Source organism: Leucopleurus acutus (genome assembly GCF_964270905.1).
Source record: "Leucopleurus acutus genome assembly, chromosome: 11".
Taxonomy (NCBI): Eukaryota; Metazoa; Chordata; class Mammalia; order Artiodactyla; family Delphinidae; genus Leucopleurus; species Leucopleurus acutus.
In genome coordinates this window covers 45,412,972-45,440,832 of record NC_139152.1, presented here as the reverse complement: position 1 = coordinate 45,440,832, position 27,861 = coordinate 45,412,972, and the positions used below count along the sequence as shown (strand labels likewise).

The following is a 27,861-nucleotide window of genomic DNA, read 5'->3' as shown; positions in this document are numbered from 1 at the left end:
GCGCGGCCTCTGGTGCGGCGGCGGCGGCGGCGGCGGCGGCTCCCGTTCCTACCGCAGTTCTCTTCCCTCCTTCCCTCCCCGTCAGATCCCCGAGTTCGCCCACCATGGCTTTACTCACTGCGGCCGCCCGGCTCTTCGGAGCTAAGGTGAGCAACTAGGAGAGAGCGCGCCGTCCCAGGGTGGGGCTGAGGCGACTGCAGGCCCACTAGCGCCGGGGTCTCCCTCCCCTACCCAGGCGCACCCCAGCGCATCTTAAAGGGGCCTTGCGCTTGGCTGGCCGCCAGCCCTGCGTGGCGCTCACAGGGTCACGTGCTTCACTGCCTCCCGGCCCCTGGGGGTGTTGAGCTCTGCACGCCCCGGCCTGCGTTCTTGGGCCGGTGGGAAGACCGGACCCAGCTGTCACCCTGCCTGTCTGGGGTGGAAGAGGCGGGGATGCTTGGCCTGGGAAAAAGAAGGACTGGAGAACACAGGTGTTGTGTTCCGTTGGAGTTAGGGAAAGAGCCTGTTTGGAGGAAGGGGCGGGGTAAGAGAAGTGGCAGGGGTGAGCAGGTGTGCTCACTCTACCCCTGGGCCGGAGCTGGAGCCTTGGCTAATTTCGGCTTCTGCTTTGTAGAGAGGGCCTTGTCAGTTTTTGAACTTCCTGCTTCCATTTCCATTTCTCCAACCCAGTTATTTAAGCCTTTAGTGACCAAGCATAGCAGTTCCTGCTAGAGGAATGCTACTCGGGTCCTCTTTGTCCTTGGGACTGTTGCACTTACTCTTTATATAGGAGGAGCTTGGGTTGGGTGGAGCGCTTGTGTGAAAGCTTCTGTATGATTATCACATATGATTGGAGAAAAAAACAGAAAGGTTTTTCCCCCAAACTGCAGGCTGGCAAGTGAAGATAATGGGCAGGAAATAGTAATTCCAAGGTTACATGACCGGTCCTACTACTTGCTCACTCAGGTTTTGCTGTTGCTCTTAAGTCTGCTCTACCCAGGAAAGATTCCTCTTATTCTTTGGGGCCCCTTACTTGACTTTTGTTGCCGTTGGAATCAGGAATATTGTTGCAGGTAATGGTGCTTTCAATTTCATATTGCCAAAATTACTTTTGTCTCTGGGCAACTTGGCTCTTTAAACAGAGAAACTGGTGTGCTGAGGGAGTCCCAGCCTTCTAATCCAAGCAGGGACAGTCCCACAAGTGACCTTGACTCCTGCAAAGAACTTATACTTTCTCTTCTGCAGACAGCTTAAAGTTGCCAGCACCTGAGGGGAGGAAGGGAAACCTTAGAATTGTTTTGGCTTACTGTGTTATCTTGCATGGTTGGTGATAAGGTGAAGCATGTAGGATTTACAGGTTCTTCCAGGTACTCAGCAGCAAGGTGGAGGCTGATCATTTGGGAGATACTTGTCTTACCTGACGGTAGTTTCTTCCGCTGCCAGAGACCAGGGTAAGGAAGCCTCTTGGGAAATGAAGCAAGTTCTAGATAGTGTTTTGGCAGAATAGGGGACACTATAATTAGCTCATTCCAGAGCTGCTAACCCAGACCAGATAATCTAACCCTACAGTTTGAAAAAGCCTTTAGAATTTACGTTCGAATTTATTTTGCCTCTTAAACCTCTGAGGAAACTCAGAAAGCTTTTGGGTTGGGCTTCCCTGGTGGCGCAGTGGTTGAGAGTCCGCCTGCTGATGTAGGGGACACGGGTTCGTGCCCCGGTCTGGGAAGATCCCACATGCTGCGGAGCGGCTGCGCCCGTGAGCCATGGCCACAGAGCCTGCAGGCTCCGCAACGGGAAAGGCCACAACAGTGAGAGGCCCGCGTACCGCAAAAAAAAAAAGAAAAGAAAAGAAAAGAAAGCTTTTGGGTTGACAGGGCTACCTAACTGTAGTGATCATTACTGTTTTGTTTACTTTCCTGTTAGAGACGGACCTGAGGATCCCAAAAACCTGTATATTGGAAGCCATTAGAAGGCTTTCGACCCTTAAAACTAATAAAGCCTATCAGATTGAGGAGTAGAAACTTTCTGAGATCTAAGCAGTTAACAGCTAGGATACCAAGAAGCCTTTCAGTTTGTCAGCATTGCTAGCACCTGCCTGAGCTTTCCAGATTAGTCTGCAGTACTCAATTTTACTTTTGCTAGTAAGGTAGGCTTTAGAAGGCAAAAATAGTCTTCTAGCCTGCTACTGTGATTCTCAAGGTCAGGTGTAGTTCGCTTTTCTGAGAAATTTTTTTGACCTTGCCAAGAGACACAAATACTAGTCATTGTTCTGTTGTTCCACTGTTGTTCCTTCCCACTGTCAGGTAATTTTTTTTTTTAATGATTTTTTTTTTTTTAATGTTGAGCCTTCTTTTTAATTAATTTATTTTTATTTTTGGCTGTGTTGGCTTTCTCTGGTTGTGGCAAGCGGGGGCCGCTCTTCATCACGGTGCGCGGGCCTCTCACTGTCGTGGCCTCTCTTGTTGCGGAGCACAGGCTCCAGACGCGCAGGCTACCAGTAGTTGTGGCTCACAGGCCTAGTCGCTCCGCGGCATGTGGGATCTTGCCAGACCAGGGCTCGAACCCGTGTCCCCTGCATTAGCAGGCAGATTCTCAACCTCTGCGCCACCAGGGAAGCCCCACTGTCAGGTAATTTAATGAACACCTGAGTTGGAGAGACCACCTCTTTCAGAGCCTTGAGATTATTTTGACTTCTTGTTTACCTGAATGAATTTCTACTAAGCAATGGTATTAGCTGTGGGTGCCTTAGCTTTGTGCTGTAAATACTGTCTTTTCATAGGTGATCTGGGTTGGGAATTAGAGTAGGGCCACCAGTTAACTTTTGGATTCATGCCAAAGTGACTTAACCAACCCCAGTTGCTTCTTGTGTCATTGAGAATTGCACCTCCAAGCTAGGATGTTTGATAACTTTGCGTAAATCAATCCAGAAATGTTTCTAGATTATTCCTAGACTTTCTCAAGACTCTTAATACCCGTGATTCCTCTACAGCAGACGTACACCACTGCACATCTCTTGTATAAATCCTAGTCTGAAATTGGGTTCTACAAAACTGAGTCAGTTTTGTCCTGTGAAATGTTAGTTAGGCTTAAAGCCCCAAACTTCTAAGGGCAAGCACTCAAATCTCTTTGCCTTCATTTTGATTATCAGCCTACCCAAAGTAATGGCAATTCCTTGACGCTTACTAGATGGACCAAAGATGAAAAATGGAGAATAAATCCTCATCATGTGCTAATGGTGGTATGATTGCATTTGTTCTTCCTAGTGGTCTTTAGATTGGTAGCAGGTGAATGCATGGGTGTGGGGAGGCATTGAGGTGAGCCGTGGTGAAGTGGATAATCAGAGAAGGGAAGGCTGGCATTCCTAGTTCTTAGAGTGCAAGTGGGCAGAAGGCAGTAAACCAGACTTGGTGGATCTCCCTAAAGCCACAGAGTAATTCCTTCTGCCCTCTTTTCAGTGCCCTATGTGATAGAGTTGAATAGGATTTGAGTGAAATTAAAAACAGTAGTGAGGCAGCTTTAGCAATGGCTCTTAGGATCTGACTGTCTTTCAGTTCTCCCTCAACTTGCCTAAGTTCCTATATTTCTTTTAACATGTTATCATTTTTTTAATTAATTTTATTTATTTATTTTTGGCTGCATTGCGTCTTCGTTGCTGCACGTGGGCTTTCTCTAGTTGCAGCAGGAGGGGGCTACTCTTTGTTGTGGTGTGTGGGCTTCTCTTGTTGCAGAGCATGGCCTCTAGGTATGCGGGCTTCAGTAGTTGCAGCACATGGGCTCAGTAGTTGTGGCACACGGGCTGAGTTGCTCTACAACATGTGGGATCTTCCTGGACCAGGGCTCGAACCTGTGTCTCCTGCATTGGCAGGCAGATTCTTAACCACTGCGCCCCAGGGAAGTCCTTAACATGTTATCATTTAAAAAGCTACGGGCTTCCCTGGTGGCACAGTGGTTGAGAGTCTGCCTGCCGACGCAGGGGACACAGGTTCGGGCCCTGGTCCGGGAAGAGCCCACATGCCGCGGAGTGTCTGGGCCGGTGAGCCATGGCCACTGAGGCTGTGCGTCCGGAGCCTGTGCTCCGCAACAGGAGAGGCCGCAGCAGTGAGAGGCCCACGTACCGAAAAAAAAAAAAAAAAAAAGGCTCCGTAAGTAAGTTCACAGTGGGCGTCATCACCTGAGGTGCTTCTTCACATTGCACATTCATGAATCCTACCTTCAGATTCTGATTCAGCAAAGGTGGGATGGATCTGGAAACTTGTATTTTTTCAAGTGTCTCATTTGACTGCTTGGTGATCCCCTCCAGTTGGGCCAACTGTGTTTAATGTATATATGAAGCTTTGAGTGTTTTGACTTTTTTTTTTTTTTTTTTAGTGATTATTTTAAATGACTTCAGAAATAACTATTCTAAGAAATAGTCTGATTTAGACTATTTCTCTGGGTTTGTCTTCCTAGGCCTTTTTTTCAAATGCCTTAGGAAAAGTTTCTTGTAAATCCCTGAAACAAAGCATTGTAAGAACTAGTAGAAGTGAGGGAACGGTTTCTAGTTCCTGAAAAAGTAGTACAGTGACAGATCCTATATACTTTATTCAGTAGTGTATGCTTAGTGTGCACATAATAAGTAGATGTTCAGCAACTATTTGTTAAAGAACAGTAAGAATTTCTCTGAAAGGAAAATTAGGACTCGATTCTTTTCTGAGTCTGAATTGGTGTCCTTTCCCGTCTTCTTCACTGAATAATCAGCGAACCTTTAGCAAAGGGTCTGTGAGACAATGAGAGTTCGGCAGAATTATTAAGGAAACTCTTGTGAGTATGAAGGGCATCACAGTATGAAATCTGAAGATTGCTCAGGCTATTAAGTGGCCTGACCAAGTAGTGCAGGCAGACTTCCAATATCACCATTGTGAAACACAGATGTTAAATGGCTTTAGTTCTCTGACCTGGTTCTGGGGAGAGAGGAGCCTTTGTCCTATGTGTGTTCTTTTTCACTTAATGCAAGTTGTTTCTTCTGCATTGGAAGCCTTTGTAGCACAAGATTTTTCCTACAGTTATTAGTGAATTATATTTGCTTCATCAACTAAGCCAGTTCTGGCTTGGCAAGCTCTGATCTTTTATTGATGAAGGACAAGGCTCTAATAAAATCAGGAGCATCTCTCACAAGTTTTTTTGTTTGTTTGTTTGTTTGTTTGTTTTTTGGCAGTACGCGGGCCTCTCACTGTTGTGGCCTCTCCCGTTGCGGAGCACAGGCTCCGGACGCCCGGGCTCAGCGGCCATGGTTCACGGGCCCAGCCGCTCCACGGCATGTGGGATCTTCCCGGACCGGGGCACAAACCCGCGTCCCCTGCATTGGCAGGCGGACTCTCAACCACTGCGCCACCAGGGAAGCCCTCACAAGTTTTTTTTTTTAATTTTTAAATTGAGGTATAGTTGATTTACAATATTATATTAGTTTCAGGTATACAACATAGTGATTCAACATTTTTTAGATTATACTCCATTTATAGCTATTATAATGTATTGGCTATATTCCCTGTGCTGTACAATATATCCTTGTAGCCTATTAATTTTATACACAGTAGTTTGTAATCTCACAAGTTTGTTGGAGCTCCTGGATATGTGGCAGGATATGTTCTGAATGTGCCTAGGATAGGGAATCAAAGGAAATTTGGCTTTTCCCATGTAGAGTAAGGGTCCTAGATGTGGATCGATGATGATAATAGGCTAGGAGGAATAAGAGAAATAACCACATTATTGAGTAAGTGCTTATCCAAATGGTATTCTACTGTTCCCAGAATTTGGGGGAGAAGGGAGTAGTTTGTTTTTGTTTTTTTTGGCTGCGCTGGGTCTTCCTTGCAGCGCTTGGGCTTCTCTATGGGCTCCACAGTGCGTAGGCTCAGTAGTTGCGGTGCGCGGGCTTCTCTCTAGCTTGGCTCTCTAGTTGGGGTGCGCAGGCTCCAGAGCACACGGGCTCAGTAGTTGCAGCACAAGGGTTTAGTTGCCCTGTGGCATGTGGGATCTTAGTTCCCCGACCAGGGATTGAACCCGCGTCCCCTGCTTTGGAAGGCAGATTCTTAACTACTGGACCACCAGGGAAGTCCCGAGAAGGGAGTAGTTTTAATTGATTTTTGTTAAGTGATTTCGCCAATACCCTATTCCAGAAATACCCTAAGTATTATAAGCAAGTCTTTGGCAGAATTTCCTGCATGTATTATTTGTCCTTTTCCTCCCTTGGCCCTTTAAGATAGAGGTTCCTTTAATTATATTTTTCCATCCTAGCATAGCACATTTGAGAGCTACAGCCCATTTCTATCAATAATAGCCAGCTCACTAAAAGAGTTATTGCAAGGGGTGGCAGCATATGAGGTTTGAAAATCCTTTTAGTGATTGCGATACCCCCATCCTGTAGAGAATCCTGGCTGTCAGACATTGTGAGCCAGGCCCTTATCTTCGGAAGTAGCTCTCTCCATTTCTCCCCATGAAGGAGCTGACCTATTGAGTGAGGTGACTCCCTGATTCACCTGACAGGTGCTGTTCCAGTAGGATGACTTTACACGTGGCATGCAACCAGAAGCCAAAAGCCCTGCTGCCACACCTCCAGAACTGGGGGAGGAGCTGGGAGGTGAAAGTTCAGGGATGACTCAGAGATTTGTAATCTGCCTGTTGCATCTGTGAGTATAGCTTGGATGTACTATACAAAGCCATTTAGCAGCTTTCCTTGGCAGCCAGGAGTAGATGAAATGAGGTATGTAGCCTAGGGTATGACAGTACTCTAACATCTCCTGTCTAGATTTGCTTGCTGGTGGGGATTATGGTTAGTTAAATTTGTTTCCTCTCCTTGAGACTCTTCTCTTGGTCAGGAGGCCCTTAGGAAATTGGGGCTTTATTTCCTGTTCTACAGCTAGAGGGAATTATCCATTCACCCCTTCCTCAGGCTTGACTGCCTCTTTCCTGGAATCCAACTCCACGAGAAAATTGTGACATGAGTTGGTAGGTAATAGGCCAACACATTTCTAAGAAACAGATATTTATTGATCTCAGCTATACAGAAGGCACTGTTCCAGATGCCTTCATGCAAATGATTTCATATAGTCTACTTGTCTACCCTGCAGTTGGCTTTGTTGTTACCAGTTTAGAGGTGTGAAAATTGAAACTAGAAGTTAGGTCATACAGCCATGGTAGCACAGCAGGATAGTGGCAGAACCTGGATTTAGGACTTGACCCTTGATAACACCATATCCCAGGCTCTTTATATTCTACCCTTCTGCTTCCTTGCTTAATGCTTTAAACCATGGATGTTTCTTAAACTTTATTGTTCATAGGAATCACTTAGTGAGTTTGTTAAACTGGAGATTTGGATTCAGTAGGTCTGAGGTGAGGCCCAAGATTCTGCATGTCTGACAAGCTCCAAGTAATGCTTGTATTGCAGGCTAGGCATTCATATTTTAAATAGCAAGGCTTTTGAGTACCTTTACATATATGTCCTTGTTGGAGCCTTAGAATCAGACTTTGAGCTAAGTAGCTTGAGTGTTATTCTAAATGTGGAGAGGAAAAGGGAAACAGTAGTTAGTTGTTTGCTTTGGATGTCTCAGTTATTTAGTAATGGAGCTGGGACTAGAACCCAAATTTCCTTTCCTAATTCCAAGGCATGTGCTTTGTGCTCTGTCTTCTACATCATTAGATAAAGTTGTCCTAACTTGAATTTTTCCTATTGTAGCCTTTTGGGTGGTCATATCAATGAATTGCTGCTTTTAAAATCCTTCATATTTCTTTAGTTTTTTCCCTAGGTTGCAGGGTGAGCTAAAATATGACTAAATTTGACATTGAAGGATGCTAGAAAGTGGCCATACTATTTAATTTTCTACATTTATTATATAATAAATACAGAGCACTTGCTGTGTGTCAGGCATGGTTTTAAGTAAATATTGACCTAATTAATTCTCATAGCAGGTACTCATAGCAGGTACTATTACTGTTCCCATTTTACAAATATTTTCTCAGGTCCTTTCTCTCCCCCTCTCCCCCTCTCCCCCTCTCCCCCTCTCCCCCTCTCCCCCTCTCCCCCTCTCCCCCTCTCCCCCTCTCCCCCTCTCTTCCTCTCTCCCTCTCTCCCTCTCTCCCTCTCTCCCTCTCTCCCTCTCCTTCTCCTTCTCCTTCTCCTTCTCCTTCTGGGACCCATATAATGCGAATGTTGGTGCGTTTAATGTTGTCCCAGAGGTCTCTGAGACTGTCCTCATTTCTTTTCATTCTTTTTTCTTTATTCTGTTCTGTGGCAGTGATTTCCACCATTTTGTCTTCCAGCTTGCTTATCCGTTCTTCTGTCTCACTTATTCTGCTACTGATTCCTTCTAGTGCATTTTTTATTTCAGTTATTGTATTGTTTATTTGTTCTTTAGTTTTTCTAGGTCTTTGTTAAACATTTCTTGTATATTCTTGATCTGTGCCTCTATTCTTTTTCCAAGATCTTGGATCATCTTTACTATCATTACTCTGAATTCTTTTTGGGTAGATTGTTCTCATTTTACAGATAAGGAAATTGAAGCACAGAAAGATTAAATGACTTGGCTAGGGTCACACAGCCAGAAATGTAGTAGGAACACAATATACTAGCTTTATTCTATAGCTACATAGCCACGCTCTCCACAAACTAGCATTGCTTTGCAAATTGGAGATCTGGCTAAGAAGTGTTGCTGATGGAGGTTAGGGACAGTTGAGATCAGCTCTCCTTAAATTACTTTTGAGGTGCCTCATTAAATGACAAAGACACTCTCTACAAAGGAAATTAAGACTTTGCTGGTGGTGGAAGTGGGGTGATAGTTTAGTTGCAAGTTCCTCTTCCCCAACCATTCCTTTAAAGTAGCATTCATATAAAAAGATCTGAGAATTGACTATAACTAAGCAGCAGTCATGACCTATCTGACACCTTTAAATGATGTTTCATTCTTACAGCCTTGTTAGGTGACCTTCCACCCTTTTCTTTCTGATTTCTTTTTTTCTTTTTTTTAACCTTAAATGAAGTAAAAGGAGAAGGAAGCTCGTTGATTCTAGTAGTTCTCTCTCACAAGGGGAAAAAACTGTTTTTGTCTGGCTCACATTCTGTCTGCTGAGCTTGGATAGATTTTTTTTTCTTTTGCCTAAGATTTAACTTTAAACTATTCTTCTTATAATCCTTCCTCTTGCCAATGAAGCAGCCAGCCATTACAGAAACTTCAGCATGGTTTAGAGGTGGAAAAATTATCATTATGGAGAGATTTCAACTTCTTTTTTCTCTATGATGGTATGTTTCCCTATAGCCTCTTTAAAAACAAAACAGAACCACAACAACAAACTACCCACAATTAAAAGGTCTGTTGAGTGCTGATGTGGTCTCTGGGAGATAGGGCCTCTATTATAGGGAATCTGTGGGACCATGGAGCATGGAATAGCTTGAACATGGTTAGCACTGTAGAACAATAGTTTGAACTTATTCACAGGTTTTCCCTTGTTCACTTTTTGGTGACTAGTAAGAAAAAGCAAAGTTCTTTTTTTTTTTAAATTAATTTATTTGGCTGCCTTAGATCTTCGTTGCAGCACGCAGGATCTTCGTTGAGGCATGCGGGATCTTTAGTTGTGGCATGCAGACTCTTTTAGTTGCGGCATATGGGATCTAGTTCCCTGACCAGGGATTGAACCCAAGCCCCCTACATTGGGAGCGCGGAGTCTTAGCCACTGGACCACCAGGGAAGTCCCCAGGAACGTTATTTCTTGAGTGCTGCGTCTGGCTCCCACGCGCCCTGTGTAAGATGAACAGGCTAAAGGGCTGTTTGTGCTGCGTGCTTTCTGCCCAAATGGTCCTCAGTGAGCTAGAGGAGATGGTTTAGGAAGTTAATGAAAGGAGTTGCAGGCAGCCCTGGTAAACAAGTTGAGGTGTTCCCCCTTTGTTTTAGGGCCATATTCGCTTGTTTTCTGCTCTCTGAATTTAGCTTTGGATTGATTCTTTTTTTTTTTTTTTTTAACATCTTTATTGGAGTATAATTGCTTTACAATGGTATGTTAGTTTCAGCTTCACAACAAAATGAATCAGTTATATATATACATATATTCCCATATCTCTTCCCGCTTGCGTCTCCCTCCCTCCCACCCTCCCTATCCCACCCCTCCAAGCGGTCACAAAGCACCGAGCTGATCTCCCTGTGCTATGCGGCTGCTTCCCACTAGCTATCTACCTTACGTTTGGTAGTGTATATATGTCCATGCCTCTTTATCGCTTTGTCACCGTTTACCCTTCCCCCTCCCCATAGCCTCAAGTCCATTCTCTAGTAAGTCTGTGTCTTTATTCCTGTTTCACCCCTAGGTTTTTCATGACATTTTTTTTTAAATTCCATATATATGTGTTAGCATACGGTATTTGTCTCTCTCTTTCTGACTTACTTCACTCTGTATGACAGACTCTAGGTCTATCCACCTCATTACAAATAGCTCAATTTCGTCTCTTTTTATGGCTGAGTAATATTCCATTGTATATATGTGCCACATCTTCTTTATCCATTCATCCGATGATGGACACTTAGGTTGTTTCCATCTCTGGGCTGTTGTAAATAGAGCTGCATATTGATTCTTTTTAAAATAACATTTTCTGAAGGGTCTCTTCCCTTTTCATTTCTCCCTCCTGCCCCAACAGAAAGAGGGGTACTAACTTCTAAAAAGCCTCAGGCCCTACTAACTCTCACCTTAGGCATGTAGTGTTTTGGAATTTATACAGTAACACTAGTTCAAATGATTTTCAGCACGACCAGACAGCAATGCAATACAGTCGGCTCTTTGTGGGTTCTGCATCTGCGGGTTCTGCATCCACAGGTTCTGCGTCTGTGGGTACAACCAACTGTAGATCAAAAATATTAAAAAAAAAAATTCCAGAGAGGTTTCCCTGGTGGCGCAGTGGTTAAGAATCCACCTGCCAATGCAGGTGACACGGGTTTGAGCCCTGGTCCGGGAAGATCCCACATGCCATGGAACAACTAAGCCCGTGCACCACAGCTACTGAGCCTGCGCTCCAGAGCCCACGTGTCACAACTACTGAAGCCCACATTCCTAGAGCTCATGCTCCACAACAAGAGAAGCCACTGCAATGAGAAGCCCGCGCACTGCAACAAAGAGTAGCCCCTGCTCGCCACAACTAGGGAAAGCCTGCGTGCAGCAACAAAGACCCAATGAAGTCAAAAATAAATAAATTAAATAAATTAAAAATTCCAGAAAGTTCCAAAAAGTAAAACTTGAATTTGCCACGTGCGTGCTGACAATGATTTGCATAACATTTACTTTGTATTTACAACTATATAGCATTTATAGTGCATTAGGTATTGTAAGTAATTTAGAGGTGATTTTAAAGTATATGGAAGAGGGGCTTCCCTGGTGGCTCACTGGTTAAGAATCTGCCTGCCAATTCAGGGGACACGGGTTCAAGCCCTGGTCTGGGAAGATCCCACATGCTGCAGAGCAACTGGGCCCGTGAGCCACAATTACTGAGCCTGCGCGTCTGGAGCCTGTGCTCCGCAACAAGAGAGGCCGCAATAGTGAGAGGCCCACACACCGTGATGAAGAGTGGCCCCTGCTTGCCACAACTAGAGAAAGCCCTCGCACAGAAACGAAGACCCAACACAGCCATAAATTAATTAATTAATTTTAAAATAATAAAATAAATAAATTTTTTAAAAAAGAAAAAGTATATGGAAGGCGACTTCCCTGGTGGTGCAGTGGTTAAGAATCCGCCTGCCACAAGAATATACCATGGAGAAAAGACAGCCTCTTCAATAAGTGGTGCTGGGAAAACTGGATAGCTACATGTAAAAGAATGAAATTAGAACACTCCCTAACACCGTACACACACAAAAAAACTCAAAATGGATTAAAGACCTAAATGTAAGGCCAGACACTATAAAACTCTTAGAGGAAAACAGGCAGAACACTCTGACATAAATCACAGCAAGATCCTTTTTGACCCACCTTCTAGAGAAATGGAAATAAAAACAAAAATAAACAAATGGGACCTAATGAAACTTAAAAGCTTTTGCGCAGCAAAGGAAACCATAAACAAGATGAAAAGACAAACCTCAGAATGGGAGAAAATATTTGCAAATGAAGCAATTGACCAAGGATTAATCTCCAAAATTTACAAGCAGCTCATGCAGTTCAATATCAAAACAACAGACAACCCAATCCAAAAATGGGCAGAAGACCTAAATAGTCATTTCTCCAAAGAAGATATACAGATTGCCAACAAACACACGAAAGGATGCTCAACATCACTAATCATTAGAGAAATGCAAATCAAAACTACAATGAGGTATCACCTCACACCAGTCAGAATGGTCATCATCAAAAAATCTACAAACAACAAATGGTGGAGAGGGTGTGGAGAAAAGGGAACCCTCTTGCACTGTTAGTGGGAATGTAAATTGATACAGCCACTATGGAGAACAGTATGGAGGTTCCTTAAAAAATTAAAAATGGAACTACCATATGACCCAGCAATCCCACTACTGGGCATATACCCTGAGAAAACCATAATTCAAAAAGAGTCATGTACTACAAGGTTCATTGCAGCTCCATTTACAATAGCCAGGACATGGGAAATGGATAAAGAAGATGAGGCATATGTATACAATGGAATATTACTCGGCCATAAAAAGAAACGAAATTGAGTTATTTGTAGTGAGGTGGATGGACCTAGAGTCTGTCATACAGAGTGGGGTAAGTCAGAAAGAGAAAAACAAATCCTGTATGCTAACACATATATATGGAATCTTAAAAAAAAAAAATGGTTCTGAAGAACCTAGGGGCAGGACAGGAATAAAGACGCAGATGTAGAGAATGGACTTGAGGACATGGGGAGGGGGAGGGGTAAGCTGGGACGAAGGGAGAGAGTGGCATGGACTTATATATACTGCCAAATGTAAAATAGCTAGTGGGAAGCAGCCACAGGGAGATCAGCTCAGTGCTTTGTGACCACCTAGAGGGGTGGGATAAGGAGGGTGGGAGGGAGATGCAAGAGGGAAGAGATATGGGGATATATGTATATGTATAGCTGACTCACTTTGTTATAAAGCAGAAACTAACATGCCATTGTAAAGCAATTATACTCCAATAAAGATGTTTAAAAAAAAAAAAAAAGAATCCGCCTGCCAGTGTGGGGGACACAGGTTCAAGCCCTGCTCCGGAAGGATCCCACATGCTGCGGAGCAACTAAGCCCATGTGCCACAACTACTGAGCCTGCGCTCTAGAGCCCACGTGCCACAACTACTGAGCCTGCGTGCCACAACTACTGAAGCCCATGCGCCTAGAGCCCTGCTGTGCAACAAGAGAAGCCATCACAATTAGAAACCTGCGCACCGCAACGAAGAGTAGCCCCCACTCACCCGCCACTAGAGAAAGCCCATGCGCAGCAACGAAGTATATGGAAGGATGTGCTTATTAGGTTATATGCAAATACTACAACATTTTATATAAAGAACTTGAGCTTCCTCGGATTTTGGCTATCTGTTGGGGGTAGGGGGTCCTGGAACCAATCCCCCCTTGAATACTGAGGGATGACTGTAGTTACTAGAAAAGGTGTCTCTGACCTTTTGGTGAAAGGAGGAGAAATGTAGACTTTCTCCACAGTTTGTGTGTGTGTGTGTGTGTGTGTAATCTTTAGTTTGCATGGTGCTTCCACATCCATTGTAATTTAATTGTCACAAGGTAACCCTGTGAGATGTGTGGTAGGTATCAGCACCATTTTATAGATGAGGACACTGGGGCTTATTTTGACAATATCATTTTATCTTCAAAATAATCTTGTGGGGACTTCCCTGGTGGTCCAGTGCTTAAGACTCCATGCTCTAATGCAGGGGGCACAGGTTCGATCCCTGGTCCAGGAACTAAGATCCCACGTGCTGCACACAGCCAAAAAATAAAAAAGAGAGAAAAAAATCTTGTGAAGAAAAGTCAACCTCCTTGCCTCAGTCCTTACAACTTGGTAGTAGTATAACTGGTTGTCTTTCTTTTTTTTTAAACACTACAAGTTAGGTATTATTTTTATTTTTGTTTATTTATTTGGCAGTGCTCGGTCTTCATTACGGTGTGCAGGCTTCTCTAGTTGCGGTACATGGGCTCAGTAGTTGTGGTGTGCAGGCTCTCTAGTTGTGGCCTGAGGTCTTAGTTGCCCTGCAGCATGTGGGATCTTAGTTCCCCAACCAGGGATCGAACCTGTGTCCCCTGCATTGGAAGGTGGATTCTGGACCACCAGGGAAGTCCCTGGTTGTCTTTTTCAAAGGCAGTGTTGAACTTTCTGTTGCAACTCAGCAATCTTCATAGAAAGTTGTTTTTCTTGGGGGGAGAAATCTATCTCTAAACATAGCCTAGCTACACTATTTATATTTACAGTTGCCAAGATATGGAAGCCACCTAAGTGTCCATCAAGAGATGAATGGATAAAGAAGCAGTGTTGTATATATACAATGGAATACTACTCAACCATAAAAAAGAGTGAAATTTTGCCATTTGCAGCAATATGGATGGAGTTGGAGTATATTATGTGAGTGAAATAAGTCAGAGAAAGACAGATACTGATCACTTATATGTGGAATCTAAAAAAGAAAACTAGTGACTATAACAAAAAAGAAAAAGACACTGATATAGAGAATAAACTATAGTGGTACAGTGTGGGGAGGGGAAAGATGGGGTAGGGGGTTAAGAGATCCAAACTAAGTATAAAATAAACTATAAGGATATATTGTACAGCACAGGGAATATAGCCAGTATTGTATAATAACTATAAATGGAATATAACCTTTAAAAATTAATCAAAAAAAAAATTGTGAATCAGGGCACTTCCCTGGTGGTCAGTGGTAAAGAATCCACCTCCAATGCAGGGGACGTGGGTTCGATCCCTGGTCAGGGAACTAAGATCCCACATGCTGTGGGGCAACTATGCCCGCGTGCCACAACTACTGAGCTCCTGTGCCACAACTACTGAGCTCGCACGCCTCAACTAGAGCCCATGTGCCTCAAACTACAGAGCCCACGTGCCTCAAACTGCAGAGCCCATGCACCCTGGAGCCTATGTGCCACAACTAGAGAAGAGAAAACCCGCAGGCCACAGCTAGAGAGAAGCCCGCGCACCACAACGAAGAGCTCTCACGCTACAACGGAAGATCCTGGGTGCCGCCTCTAAGACCCAGTGCAGCCAAAAATAAATAATAAATCTTTTTAAAAAAAACTGTGAATCACTATGTTGTATACCTGAAACTTATATAATACAGTACGTCAACTATACCTCAATTTAAAAGAAAAAATTCCTTTGGTACAGGTGTGTAGGTGATAAACTCTCAGCTTTTGTTTACCTGAAATGTCTTTATTTCACCCCCTTTAAGATTTCTTCCTCACCTGGGTACACAACTCTAGCTTAGTAATTATTTTCTCTCAATATTTTAAAGATAATTTACCAGTTTTCTAGTTTCCATTGCAGTTGAGCAGTCTGTTGGTTGTTGCTTTGTAGATATTCTGTTTTCTCTGTGCTTTTTCCAGGAGCATATCAGGTAGTGTTGTAAAAGGCTGCTTCCACCTGTGGGCTCTCCTAGACTGGAGAGGTTGAAGTGTTGCCAAAAGGCTAGGTGCTGAAGAAACCTTACCAGCTGGGTTAAGTAATTGATCAGTTTTCTCATTTGCTTTTCTCAGAGCTACTGTCGACTAGAGTGGGATGGACTGGGTACTCTAACAACTGCCTCTCTGACATTTCTTCTGTGCCTAACAAACCCAGCCGTAGAACCCAGGTGATGGGAGAGTCTCTTCAGGGAATGCTAATGAAGCTGTTGCTTCCAGACTGGTAACTCTTTTCCAGGTTGCTCGAGGCCTTTTATAGCTTTCTTATGTCAGACTGTCCTTAGAGGCTAAAATGAAGAGAGGTTGAGTCACTGTAACTCCTTTTTAATACATAGGAGGGAGGACAATTGCATAAGGTTTTGTGTTTTCTTTGCAGAATGCATCCTGTCTTGTTCTTGCTGCCCGGCATGCCAGTGCTTCTTCCACGGTAAGGTTTGGAAAAGAGGACTGAGAGTCATTGAGGCAGCTTGACCCTGGGATGGGGAGGGGTGGTGGGCTACTACTCAGCCTCTCATCATTATCCTGAGTATCTCCTGGAGGTTTCCAGTTGTTATTATTGTTACAAGTATTATCACTTCTACTACTTTAAGATAGCTGAAGCACTGTGGACATGATATGGACTGCGGGGTTTTGGCTGGGAAAAGTAGCTCTGTAATGTACTTCAACAAAAGTACCATTCTCTTCAGTGACTATCTGTCCCATACAAGGAAATGTTGGAGCTTATGGTATTGGTTAGAAATTAGACTATTCTTAAGTTTATAATTTAATGGCAGTAAGTAATTCACATTATTGGGCAACCATCATCACTATTCATGGCCAAAACTTTTTCATCTTCCCGAATTGAAACTGTACCCATTAAACAACTCCCCATTCCCTTCTTGCTGTGCCTAATTTTACCCTCATCTGTATAGAGAAGTTGACCAGACTTCCCTGGCAGGTAGAGAAAGTCAAATTCTAAAAAGCAGTCTTAACATACCTACTTTGCAGAAATCTAATCAATATTTTGATCATCACTTAGCCTCTCTACTTCTCGTTTTAGAATTTGAAAGACATATTGGCTGATCTGATACCTAAGGAGCAGGCCAGAATTAAGACCTTCAAGCAGCAACATGGCAAGACGGTGGTGGGCCAAATTACTGTGGACATGGTAAGGGTTGTAGCGTTTTGCCTGCAAAAAGTATCTCTGTAATATGCTTCAACAGAAGTACCATCCTCTTCACTGATTGTTCAAAGCAGTCTGTCCCACATAAGGAAATGTTGAAGCTTATGGCGTTTGTTAGAAATTAGCCTATTCTTTTCTATAAATTTAATAGTTGAGGCTAACCTAATTCATGTATGGGAGGGATAAATGAAGTTTTTATTCCTCTTCCCAACCCCTTAGCTTTTGGGCCCAAGGCTCTCTGTCTTTGAGTTGATGCTGTGCTGATCATCCAGTTAAACCACAGCTCTAGCAGGCCTTCTAGAACAGCTTTAGGATCGTTTCTTCTTCAGTCCTAAGAGTCTAAGCAGCTCAGATGATAATTTCACAACAGTGTTTAGCCATTGGTCTCCATCTCCTTTCCCTACAGTCAATCCCATTCTTTTTACTTCGGTTGGTGGGAATGAGGGGATAAAAGTGGGCAGGAGAAAAAACAATAAGAAAAGGGAGCAGAGGCAAAAATACTAACTAAAGGTAGTGATTTCTCAACTTAAAAAAATCATTTCCAGTGTTAGCAGTCTTCCTTTTAAAGTTCCATTCTATAGTAAGTTAACTCCTCAGAAATCTTCCCCCAAATGAAGTCTTGCAAGTCAGAGAATAAATTTCCTCTCCCAGGTCCCATGAAGCACTAACAAGCTCTAGCCTGAATTATTCAGACAACTGGTTACATCCTCTTCTTTTCTTTAGATGTATGGTGGCATGAGAGGCATGAAGGGATTGGTATATGAAACATCAGTTCTTGATCCTGATGAGGTAAGAGATCCTCATATCAATCACTAATAATCACTGATTTTACTGACCATTGTGCACCCCATGGATTAGACCAGCAGTCCCCAACCTTTTTTTGCACCAGGGACCAGTTTTTTGGAAGACAGTTTTTCTGTGGATGGGTCAGGGGTGATGGTTTCTGGATGATTCAAGGGCATTACATTTATTGTGCACTTTAATTCTATTATTATTACATTGTAATATATAATGAAATAATTATTCAACTCACCATAATGCTGACAGGAGGCGGAGCTCAGGCAGTAATGCCAGTGATGGGGAGTGGCTGTAAATACAGGTGAAGCTTCACTCGCTCGCCTGCCGCTCACCCCTTGCTGTGCAGCCTGGTTCCTAACAGGCCGTGGACCAGCACCAGGGTTCTGGGGACCTCTGGCTTAGACCACTAAGGGTGCAGAGAACAAAATAAAGCACCTACCTGTATATTTTGGAAGGTGAAAATAGGTATATATGGAATAACTGAAGAGCGAGTTTACCTTTCTAATATATCAACTAGTAAAACTAAAAGTACAAAGCAGGAGTAAGTTACCTAAAGATTTGCTCTTTAAAAGTTCTAACTTGGGCTTCCCTGATGGCGCAGTAGTTGAGAGTCCGCCTGCCGATGCAGGGGACACGGGTTCGTGCCCCGGTCCAGGGAGACCCCACATGCCGCGGAGCGGCTGGGCCTGTGAGCCATGGCCGCTGAGCCTGTGCGTCCAGAGCCTGTGCTTCGCAACGGGAGAGGCCACAACAGTGAGAGGCCCGCGTACCGCAAAAAAAAAAAAAAGTTCTAACTTGTTGACAGGTCTGATGAAAGTGGGATCAGTCAATTATGTGACTTTGAAGCTAACAAACTTAAGAGTTGTAATCCTTACTCTTCTCCCACAAGGGCATCCGTTTTCGAGGCTACAGTATCCCTGAATGCCAGAAAGTGCTGCCCAAGGCTAAGGGTGGGGAAGAACCCCTGCCAGAGGGATTATTTTGGCTGCTGGTAACTGGACAAATCCCAACAGAGGAACAGGTAAGCAGAAGGACACTAGCGCTTCTCATTCACCTCCTTCTTTGCCTTTTTCTAATCTCAGACACTGAATCCTGATCTGGTTATGGGTGGTAGTTTATAGAGGGGAAGGAATCAGAGTAGAGTTCTGCTGTATAAGTGGACTGTATTGAATTCTCTTGGATTTTCTTTACTTAGAGGTCACTGTCTTTTTATTTTATTTTTTTATTTTTAATTTTGGCTGCACAGCACAGCTTGCAAGATCTTATTTCCCCGGAATTGAACCTGGGCCCCCAGCAGTGAGAGTGCCGAGTCGTAACCACTAGACCGCCAGGGAATTCCCATTGTTTTTTAATTTCTCTTCTTTTTCTTTTTTCCTTGCCTAGTGTTTTGAACAATGTCTCCCTTTCACAGGTATCTTGGCTCTCAGAAGAGTGGGCAAAGAGGGCAGCTCTGCCTTCCCATGTGGTCACCATGCTGGACAACTTTCCCACTAATCTACACCCCATGTCTCAGCTCAGTGCAGCCATTACAGCTCTCAACAGTGAAAGCAACTTTGCCCGAGCATATGCAGAGGGTATCAACCGAACCAAGTACTGGGAGGTAGGAAACTTTGCTGTGATGATTGATGTTTGATGGAGATCCAAAGGACTTGAGTGTGAAGGAAGAGAAAGGAATGTAGAATCCTTCGGAAAATTACTACCCTGAGTTATGCCAGAAACTCATTTAAAAGAATTTTACTGTAGGCTTGCTTTTTATCCGTCTTTGGAATTACAAAGATAAATGAAGCATGCTTTCTATCACCAAGGTTATTGATTTAATTAGGGTGATATACACATAAAAAAGAAACTATGGGCTTCCCTGGTGGCATAGCGGTTGAGAATCCGCCTGCCAATGCAAGGGACATAGGTTCGAGCCCTGGTCCAGGAGGATCTCACATGCCACGGAGCAACTGGGCCTGTGTGCCACAACTACTGAGTTGCGCACCACAGCTGCTGAGCCTGCATGTCACAACTACCGAGGCCCATGTGCCTAGAGCCCGTGCTCCACAAGGAGAGAGGCTGCCGCAGAGAAGCCCGCACACCACAATGAAGAGTAGCCCCCGCTCGCCGCAGCTAGAGAGAGCCCGCGCACAGCAGTGAAGACCCAGTGCAGCCAAAAATAAATATAAATAAAATAAATCAATTTATTTAAAAAAAAAAAAGAAACTACAATTCAGTAATCTTGCTGGAATAGAGGTGTGTACACTGTGCTGTTGGAACATTGAAAAAGATGTGACTTAACTGCAGAGCCCCTGAGGAAGGTTTTGCAGAGTAGTCTCACTCTGGCCCCAAAGGGTCCCTTCTCCTTCTCTTCAAATAAGGAGAACCATTCATTCATTCATTCATTCATTTATTTCTGCGTTGGGTCTTTGTTGCTGTGCACGGGGTTTCTCTAGTTGCAGTGAGCAGGGGCTACTCTTTGTTGTGGTGCACAGGCTTCTCATTGTGGTGGCTTCTTGTTGCGGAGCATGGGCTCTAGGCGCTCGGGCTTCAGTACTTGTGGCACGCAGGCTCAGTAGTTGTGGCACGTGGGCTTAGTTGCTGCACAGCATGTGGGATCTTCCCAGACCAGGGCTCACACCCGTGTCCCCTGCATTGGCAGGTGGATTCTTAACCACTGCGCCACCAGGGAAGTCCCCAGATAAGGAGAACCCTGAGAATTTGGAAGAATGGCAGCTAAGGCAACTCTGGAGGCTAGGAGGACTAATGCCAGTCAGCCACAGTTTGGACTAACCCACTCAAGATACCTGTCAGGAGCGGAAGGGTGGTTAGTATCCTGGAAGTAGGATCCAAAAAGCAAATGAGCTTTATTCTCTGAAAATGAAATGTGATCTTAATAGTTCGAACTCTGTGGTTAGAGTATGAGAAGATTGTTGGGCCTTGTCCTAGCGCAGAGGACATAATTCCTTCCATCCTCTTTCCAATACCCCACATACTCACAAACACTGGGTAAAGTACAATTTATCTGGCTAAGTTTACAGAAGGACATCTCATTTTCTTTCGTTTCTTATTTAGAGACAGGTAGTATAGGAAGAGAAAAGTTCCTTTCTGCAAAGCAGATACACTAAAGGATTTTTAACCAGGAGAAGGTCCCCAAAGAGTTCACTATGAGGCAAGGCACAGAGTAGCATGGCCCACTGGTCTGATGAAATCTCCTTGGGGTTTTGGCAAATCCCACTTCATTGGATTGATCAATATTTATTCAGTGCCAACTGTGTATAGAGAATTGTGTTTGCTGTTGGGGGAAAGAGGGAAAGTTTGCAATTGATACTAGTCTGGTTGGCTTTGAGGAGGAAGGTATAGGAATGATGCAAACTAAACCTATTCACAAGCATTTATAAAGTCACACATCAGCAGGTTCAGAAGGTTGTATAAACTGAATATGTTGCTTTTCATTTTCTTTTTAAAATACTGTTCAAGTAATTGTTATCTGTGTGGGTCACCATAACAGAAAAGGTTAAATCAAGGCCAACAGTTCTTCTATTTTAAAACTTGTCTTTTAGAAATTGACCACTGAGAAGTACCTGTTACTTCTTACAGTGCTGTTGTGTTGCCTGTTGTAGAGTTCTTCATACTTTGCAATAAATACCTATAAGATATTTCCCAGGTATCCAAACATGCTGCATTGCTTCACACTGTCCTTTATTGAGTCAGGAAAATGAATCTTGTTCTTCTCTGCTTGCTATTGCCTCCATTTCAGTGTACAGCCATTGATTGGTTGTCCTGCCACCTCTTTGTGAGATATCATCTGAGGGTGGCTGTCTTGAGGTGAACATTGTATTTCAGGACTTTGCCAACCTGGAGAGTGTTTCTAAGCAATACTGATATATCTGTCAGCCTCAGGATGTGCATCTAATAAGTTCACACTGAACAAAAATTAGCACCATGAACTGCTTTAGTGGAGCTTGGTGCTCTTTTGCGGCCGTATCCTATCTCTCTCAAAGATCAGACATGCTATTTGAGTTTAGTTCTCTGTCTTGGTTAATTTAACCATGCTACTTTAGTAGAATTACATGACAGCATTCAGCTGGTTATTTCTGTTTAAAAATTTATGTTAAGGAGTATATGTGATCTAATTCTCTACTAGAATCATCAGTTCATGCTGTTTTTCACATACACCTCAAGAGGATGATCTTCCTACAACTTTCCTTCCATAACAGTTTACATGACTTTAGATAAATAGCGTAATCTATTGAGGTGAAAAAGTTACATCTATTATTAATTTACTAATTGACTTAACTTCACTCGTGACTAGGAGATTACTCTGATGCACCAGCTGTTTAATTATGAAGTAGCCTTAAGATATTGTTGAATTGGGTAAAATCTGCAAAGTAGCTGACAGATGAGGTTTTTCTAGTAAGGCATATGAACAGTATATGTAGGTTTTGAAGCTGTTTAGTCTATAATAAAATCATCATCCCAACACCTAACAACTTTTGAAAGCATGCCAAATATTAGCTTAAATGTTTTATATTCATTATCTGATTTAATCATCGGAACAGCCCCATGAGGTAGATGTCACTGATGTCATTTTACTGAATGGGAAAGCTGAAGATTAGAGAAAATAAGTAGCTTGCCTAGGGTCATGCAGCTAGTAACTGGTAGACAGCAGATTGAGACTTGAGTTTGCTTCACTCTAGGGTCTCTTCACCATTAATACTGGATCTCCTCTTTTTCTGTGTCTTCTTTATAATGACTGATAGCTAACACAACATTGTAAGTCAACTATACTCCAATAAAGATTTTTTTTTAAATGACTGATAGCTAAATACTTGGTCAGAATTTCTCTAGCACTGGAGATGCTGGCTCACAATGATGATTATGGTCAGTTTTGTTACCTTTATTCCAGGCAGTTGTGATGGTGGCGTGATTTGTCTTTTTTTCTGAGGGTTTAAAGATGAAGAATGAGTTAGTACCAGTAGCTAAATAGCACCTCAGTCTTAGTTTATTAAAGAAGAAATAAGGGGGCTTCCCTGGTGGCGCAGTGGTTGAGAGTCCGCCTGCCGATGCAGGGGACACGGGTTCATGCCCTGATCCGGGAAGATCCCACATGCCGCGGAGCGGCTGGGCCCGTGAGCCGTGGCCACTGAGCCTGTGCGTCCGGAGCCTGTGCTCCGCAACGGGAGAGGCCACAACAGTGAGAGGCCCGCGTACCACAAAAAAAAAAAAAAAAAAAGAAGAAGAAGAAGAAATAAGGAGGCGTTCTCTGTCAGTGTGTTTGTTTCTTTATTTAACCACTTGACTGTACAGCTTTACCACTACAAAAAGCAGGGTAAAGATTCCACACTGTCATACCTGGTCTGATACTTGCTGCTTTATAAACTTCATCCTCAGTGGTAGAAGTTGAAACAGTCCTCTTTTTGTAGTTTCTTTATGTTGTGGTCATTCATACTTTACAAATGATTTTAAAAGTTAGTACATACTCCACAGATAACAGTTTGCCTAGCCCAGGATCTTGTTCTTGGCATTCTGCTAATGAATCCAGGTCCCTTAGAACTGCATATCCTTGATGCAGGCTTCTGGAAATAACCTACTTCCTTGGGGGATGTGAATCTGCAAGAAGGTATGGTTAATAGTATGATTATCATGTAAATAATCTCCTGAGAACTTGCAAGTGTTAGCTAAGTACTTCTTGCTTCAAGTAGCTTTTTAATTTTGGCAGTATTCTCATTGAATCTTGGTGGCATTGACAAAATTCACTGAGTGCTTGAGTAATAGATGACTTCACAGAGATTATCTCATTTAGGCTAGTTATTATAGATTTTGTTCTTTGTTCCAACAAAACTACCAAAACCTGATGACTTCTTACAGGAACATTTAGCCAGTTAGCTTGATAGGACAGCACAATGTAATGTCATTCAGCAAGTATTTTCTCCACGCTTTCAATGTACTGTGACTGAAAGTAGAAATTTTTATTGTTTCGTTTTGTGTTTTTTTTTTTTGGCCGCATCTCATGGCTTGCAGGATCTTTCCCAACCAGGAATTGAACCCAGGCCCTGGCAGTGAAAGCACCGAGTCCTAACCACTGGACCGCCAGGGAATTCCTGAATTTTTTTGTTATTAAAAGAAAAAACTTGGGGGCTTCCCTGGTGGCGCAGTGGTTGAGAGTCCACCTGCCGACGCAGGGGACACAGGTTCGTGCTCTGGTCCGGGAAGATCACACATGCCGTGGAGCGGCTAGGCCCGTGAGCCATGGCCGCTGAGCCTGTGCCTCCGGAACCTGTGCTCCACAGCGGGAGAGGCCACAACAGGGAGAGGCCCGGGTACCGCAAAAAAAAAAAAAAGAAGAAAAAGAAAAAACTTGGAAATTCCATGGCGGTCCACTGGTTAGCACTCCATGCTTCCCTTCCACTGCAGGGGGCACTAGTTCGATCCCTGGTCTGGGAACTAAGATCGCACAAGCCTCACAGCGTGGCCAAGAAAACCCAAAAACTACTCAAACCCTGTCGCCCTCCCTAAAAGAAAATCCCTATGAGAAGATAAAATTGAGACGTAAAAGTTGAGCACGCTATTAACATCACAAAAAGACAACCAGATATTATATGTTTCTCTTAATAAATGAACACAGCACTATTCATCAAAAAGTCTTGCTGGGCTTCCCTGGTTGGCGCAGTGGTTGAGAGTCCGCCTGCCGATGCAGGGGACATGGGTTCGTGCCCCAGTCCGGGAAGATCCCATATGCCGCGGAGCGGCTAGGCCCGTGAGCCATGGCCGCTGAGCCTGCGCGTCCAGAGTCTGTGCTCTGCAACGGGAGACGCCACAACAGTGAGAGGCCCGCGTACCGCAAAAAAAAAAAAAAAAAAAAAAGTCTTGCTAAAGAAATTGAACATGAATCTGCTCAAACCTCTAGCTCTATCAGTCTGTCGGAAATACAGTGGATAGAGGGACATGTTAAATGACATCACAGGTATATAACTAGCAAAATCTAAACTGTGGGAAATTCTACAGGACAAATGATCTGATTTTCCACAAATAAACTGCAGAGTAAAAAAAGGACAGCATAAGAGGGAACTTAAATTAATTAAAAAGACTTCAGAGACATGTCATACAATTGCAATGTGGGCTATTTTCAGTGAAACAGACAAATGAGGGGGAGCTTTATAATAAATGAATGAGGTGGGGGGGAACTTGAATACTGAGTAGATAGTTAATGATATTGAAGAATTGTTAAATTCTTTTCAGTAGGATAATGGTTTTGTGATTTCGATTATGAAGGACCTTTATCTTTTAGAGATACATGCTTAAATACTTACATGTTATATATGATATCTGGGGTTCACTCAAAATAATTTGGGAGATGAGAGGGGAAAGTAAGGGTATGGATGAAACAAGCATGGCCATGAGTTAATAATTATTTAAGCTAGATGATGCTTATTAGCCGAGTGGGTAACCTTGTGCCCCAGTTTTTACAAATGAAGGCTATGTTACCTTACAGGACTATTGTAAGAAAAGAAAAAAATGAAAATAATATATCTAGCACAGTACCTGTTATATAGTAAGTGCTTAAAAAATGGAAGCGTTTGTTCATAACTAACAATTGAATGCCACTGTTTGACCCTTGGCATATATGGTGAATTTTCCTTGAAAGATGGAACATAGAATTATTAAAAACCTAGTGTCGTAGCACATTCTTTGAATGCAATGTCATGTAGTGGAAAAGATCATGGTTAAACATATAAGGGTTCAAAATCTGACTTTGGCATTTAACTGAATGCTCTGAGCCTCAGTTCTCCTTTTAAAATGGAGGTCATTATATACTTTGTAGAATGGGAAAAAATTGGGAATAATGTTTTAATATACATGAGATAGTTTGTATAAATCCCTTAATGCGGTGCCTGGGTCATAACAGTTATTCAGTTAAATGGCCATTGTTGTTATACTCCATTTATAATCACCCAGCATAGAATCATCAATCCAAATAGCCCAGTCCATAGAGAACAAACACCATCCCTAACTAATTCTTCCTTGTTGATAATTCCTCTTCTTTTTTTCTCCATTTTCCTCTTCTCCCCATCAGTTGATTTATGAAGACTGTATGGATCTGATTGCAAAGCTACCTTGTGTTGCAGCAAAGATCTACCGGAATCTCTATCGAGAGGGCAGCAGTATTGGGGCCATTGATTCTAAGCTGGACTGGTCCCACAATTTCACCAACATGTTAGGCTATACTGACGCTCAGTTCACGGAGCTCATGCGCTTGTACCTCACCATCCACAGGTGAGGGAGACCCAGCAACCATAGCCACCAGGTGCCTGGATTGGTGGTGAATATTAAGAAAAACTCCTTGGGACTTCCCTGGCAGTAGTAGCTAAGTAGTTAAGACTCTGCGCTTCCACTGCAGGGGGGCGTGGGTTCCATCCCTGGTCGGGGAATTAAGATCCTGTATGTCATGCAGCATGCCAAAAAAACCCAAACTCCTTAACAGGTGGTAGGCAGCAAGGAGATGGAAACACAGCGTATGGGATGGTACAAGGCAAGATCGGGGTCTGGTAAAGAAGGTCAGGAGGTCTAGAAAAATTACCATAACCACGCTAAGGGTAAGATAGTGCTTCTGGCTAGGAAAAGGTACTAGCTGCTCACATTAGACAGGTCCTTTGGCTTTCCAGGAGCTCCCTCTTCTGGCCATTGCTGTTAAAGCTGCAGTGGGAGTCAGGGAGCTTGGCACGGAGGCCAGGCATCATCAAGCAGTAACCTCTCCAGCCCTGTGGATTAGTGAACAAAGGCTGATGATAAGATTGGGACATCTCTTACAAGAGCTGATGTATAAGTGACTAGCTATAGGCTGGTGTGAATCCATAGCTAGGCTAGTATGTGACAATAAGAGAACAGCAAGGACTGTGTTTCAATAATCTGCCCCTTTTTTCTCCTTTCTCTTGGCCTTGATTCTCCTTTCTTACTTCCCCACAGTGACCATGAGGGTGGCAATGTAAGTGCCCATACCAGCCACTTGGTGGGCAGTGCCCTTTCAGACCCCTACTTGTCCTTCGCAGCAGCCATGAATGGGCTGGCAGGGCCCCTGCATGGACTGGCAAATCAGGTAAGACTGTTCTTTTTCTTCTCCTGCTCCGTGTTTTTCTTACTCCCATGCTTTGTTTCTGATCCTGGCGTTCTCTCCTGGCATATGCATTGACACTCTTTTATTCTCCAAACCTTACCCACAGGAAGTACTTGTCTGGCTGACACAACTACAGAAGGAAGTTGGCAAAGATGTGTCAGATGAGAAGTTACGAGACTATATCTGGAACACACTCAACTCAGGACGGGTAAGCAGAGATGCTTAGCAACTAGGAAAGAAGCCAAGACTCAAGTTCTATAATTTGGAAGAATGAAGGAGAAAAGAATGAGATAACTCCCTAAATTAGAGGAGATTTTTTTTCCATTTGTCTACCCTAAAGAATGCAGAAAAGACAAAAATTTCTACCTGAGAATACAACTGGTTTTCCCCCCCTATCCTTTGCAGGTTGTCCCAGGCTATGGCCATGCAGTACTAAGGAAGACTGATCCACGATATACCTGTCAACGAGAGTTTGCTCTGAAACACCTGCCTCAGGACCCCATGTTTAAGCTGGTTGCTCAGCTGTACAAGATTGTGCCCAATGTCCTCCTAGAGCAGGGCAAGGCCAAGAATCCTTGGCCCAATGTAGATGCTCATAGTGGGGTACTGCTCCAGGTGAGTCCTCCTTTCCCTGCTTTCCTCTAATTTATACCAAACCTTACTATTCTCTGCCATGCACAAAATCAACTCCCTAGTCAGAGCAAGGACTCTCACACCTCTTTCCTTACGCTTTTGTTAAAGTTGCCTATGGTGGGGGAGGTGTGGGCTGGAGGAAAGGGGTGCTTTCCTTTCAGAATCCAGTTGCTATACTTTTCCCAGTCATTTCTATTTAAGGCTAACTGGGTTAAGGCTTTTAATCAATCTGGACTTGTACATGCCACTACCTGTGGGCCTTTAACAAAACTTTTTTCTCTTTTACCTTACAGTACTATGGCATGACGGAGATGAATTACTACACAGTCCTGTTTGGGGTATCACGGGCACTGGGTGTATTAGCACAGCTCATCTGGAGCCGAGCCCTAGGCTTCCCTCTAGAGAGGCCCAAGTCCATGAGCACAGACGGTCTGATGAAGTTTGTGGACTCTAAGTCAGGGTGAAACTGAAGACTGGGAGGAAACTAGCTACCAGAAAGTGAGGGATATTAAAGAAAAAAAAAAGTATAATTTTGTTTCAGGGGGCTTCTAAAGACTTAAGATTAAATTGTATCTGAGGCACTGA

The 27,861-nt window shown here is 43.5% G+C and overlaps 1 protein-coding gene across 1 annotated transcript; it reads left to right on the top strand.

The window, feature by feature from the left end:
• Nucleotides 1-89: 89 nt before the first annotated feature.
• CS (citrate synthase) lies at nucleotides 90-27,861 on the top strand. The gene is made up of 11 exons (XM_082850592.1): nucleotides 90-146; nucleotides 15,966-16,016; nucleotides 16,629-16,736; nucleotides 17,475-17,540; nucleotides 18,439-18,570; nucleotides 18,961-19,149; nucleotides 25,606-25,805; nucleotides 26,496-26,625; nucleotides 26,750-26,851; nucleotides 27,049-27,258; nucleotides 27,570-27,861. Exons 1-11 carry the CDS (start codon nucleotides 105-107, stop codon nucleotides 27,738-27,740), a joined length of 1,401 nt encoding a protein of 466 aa, XP_082706718.1. The 5' UTR covers nucleotides 90-104; the 3' UTR covers nucleotides 27,741-27,861.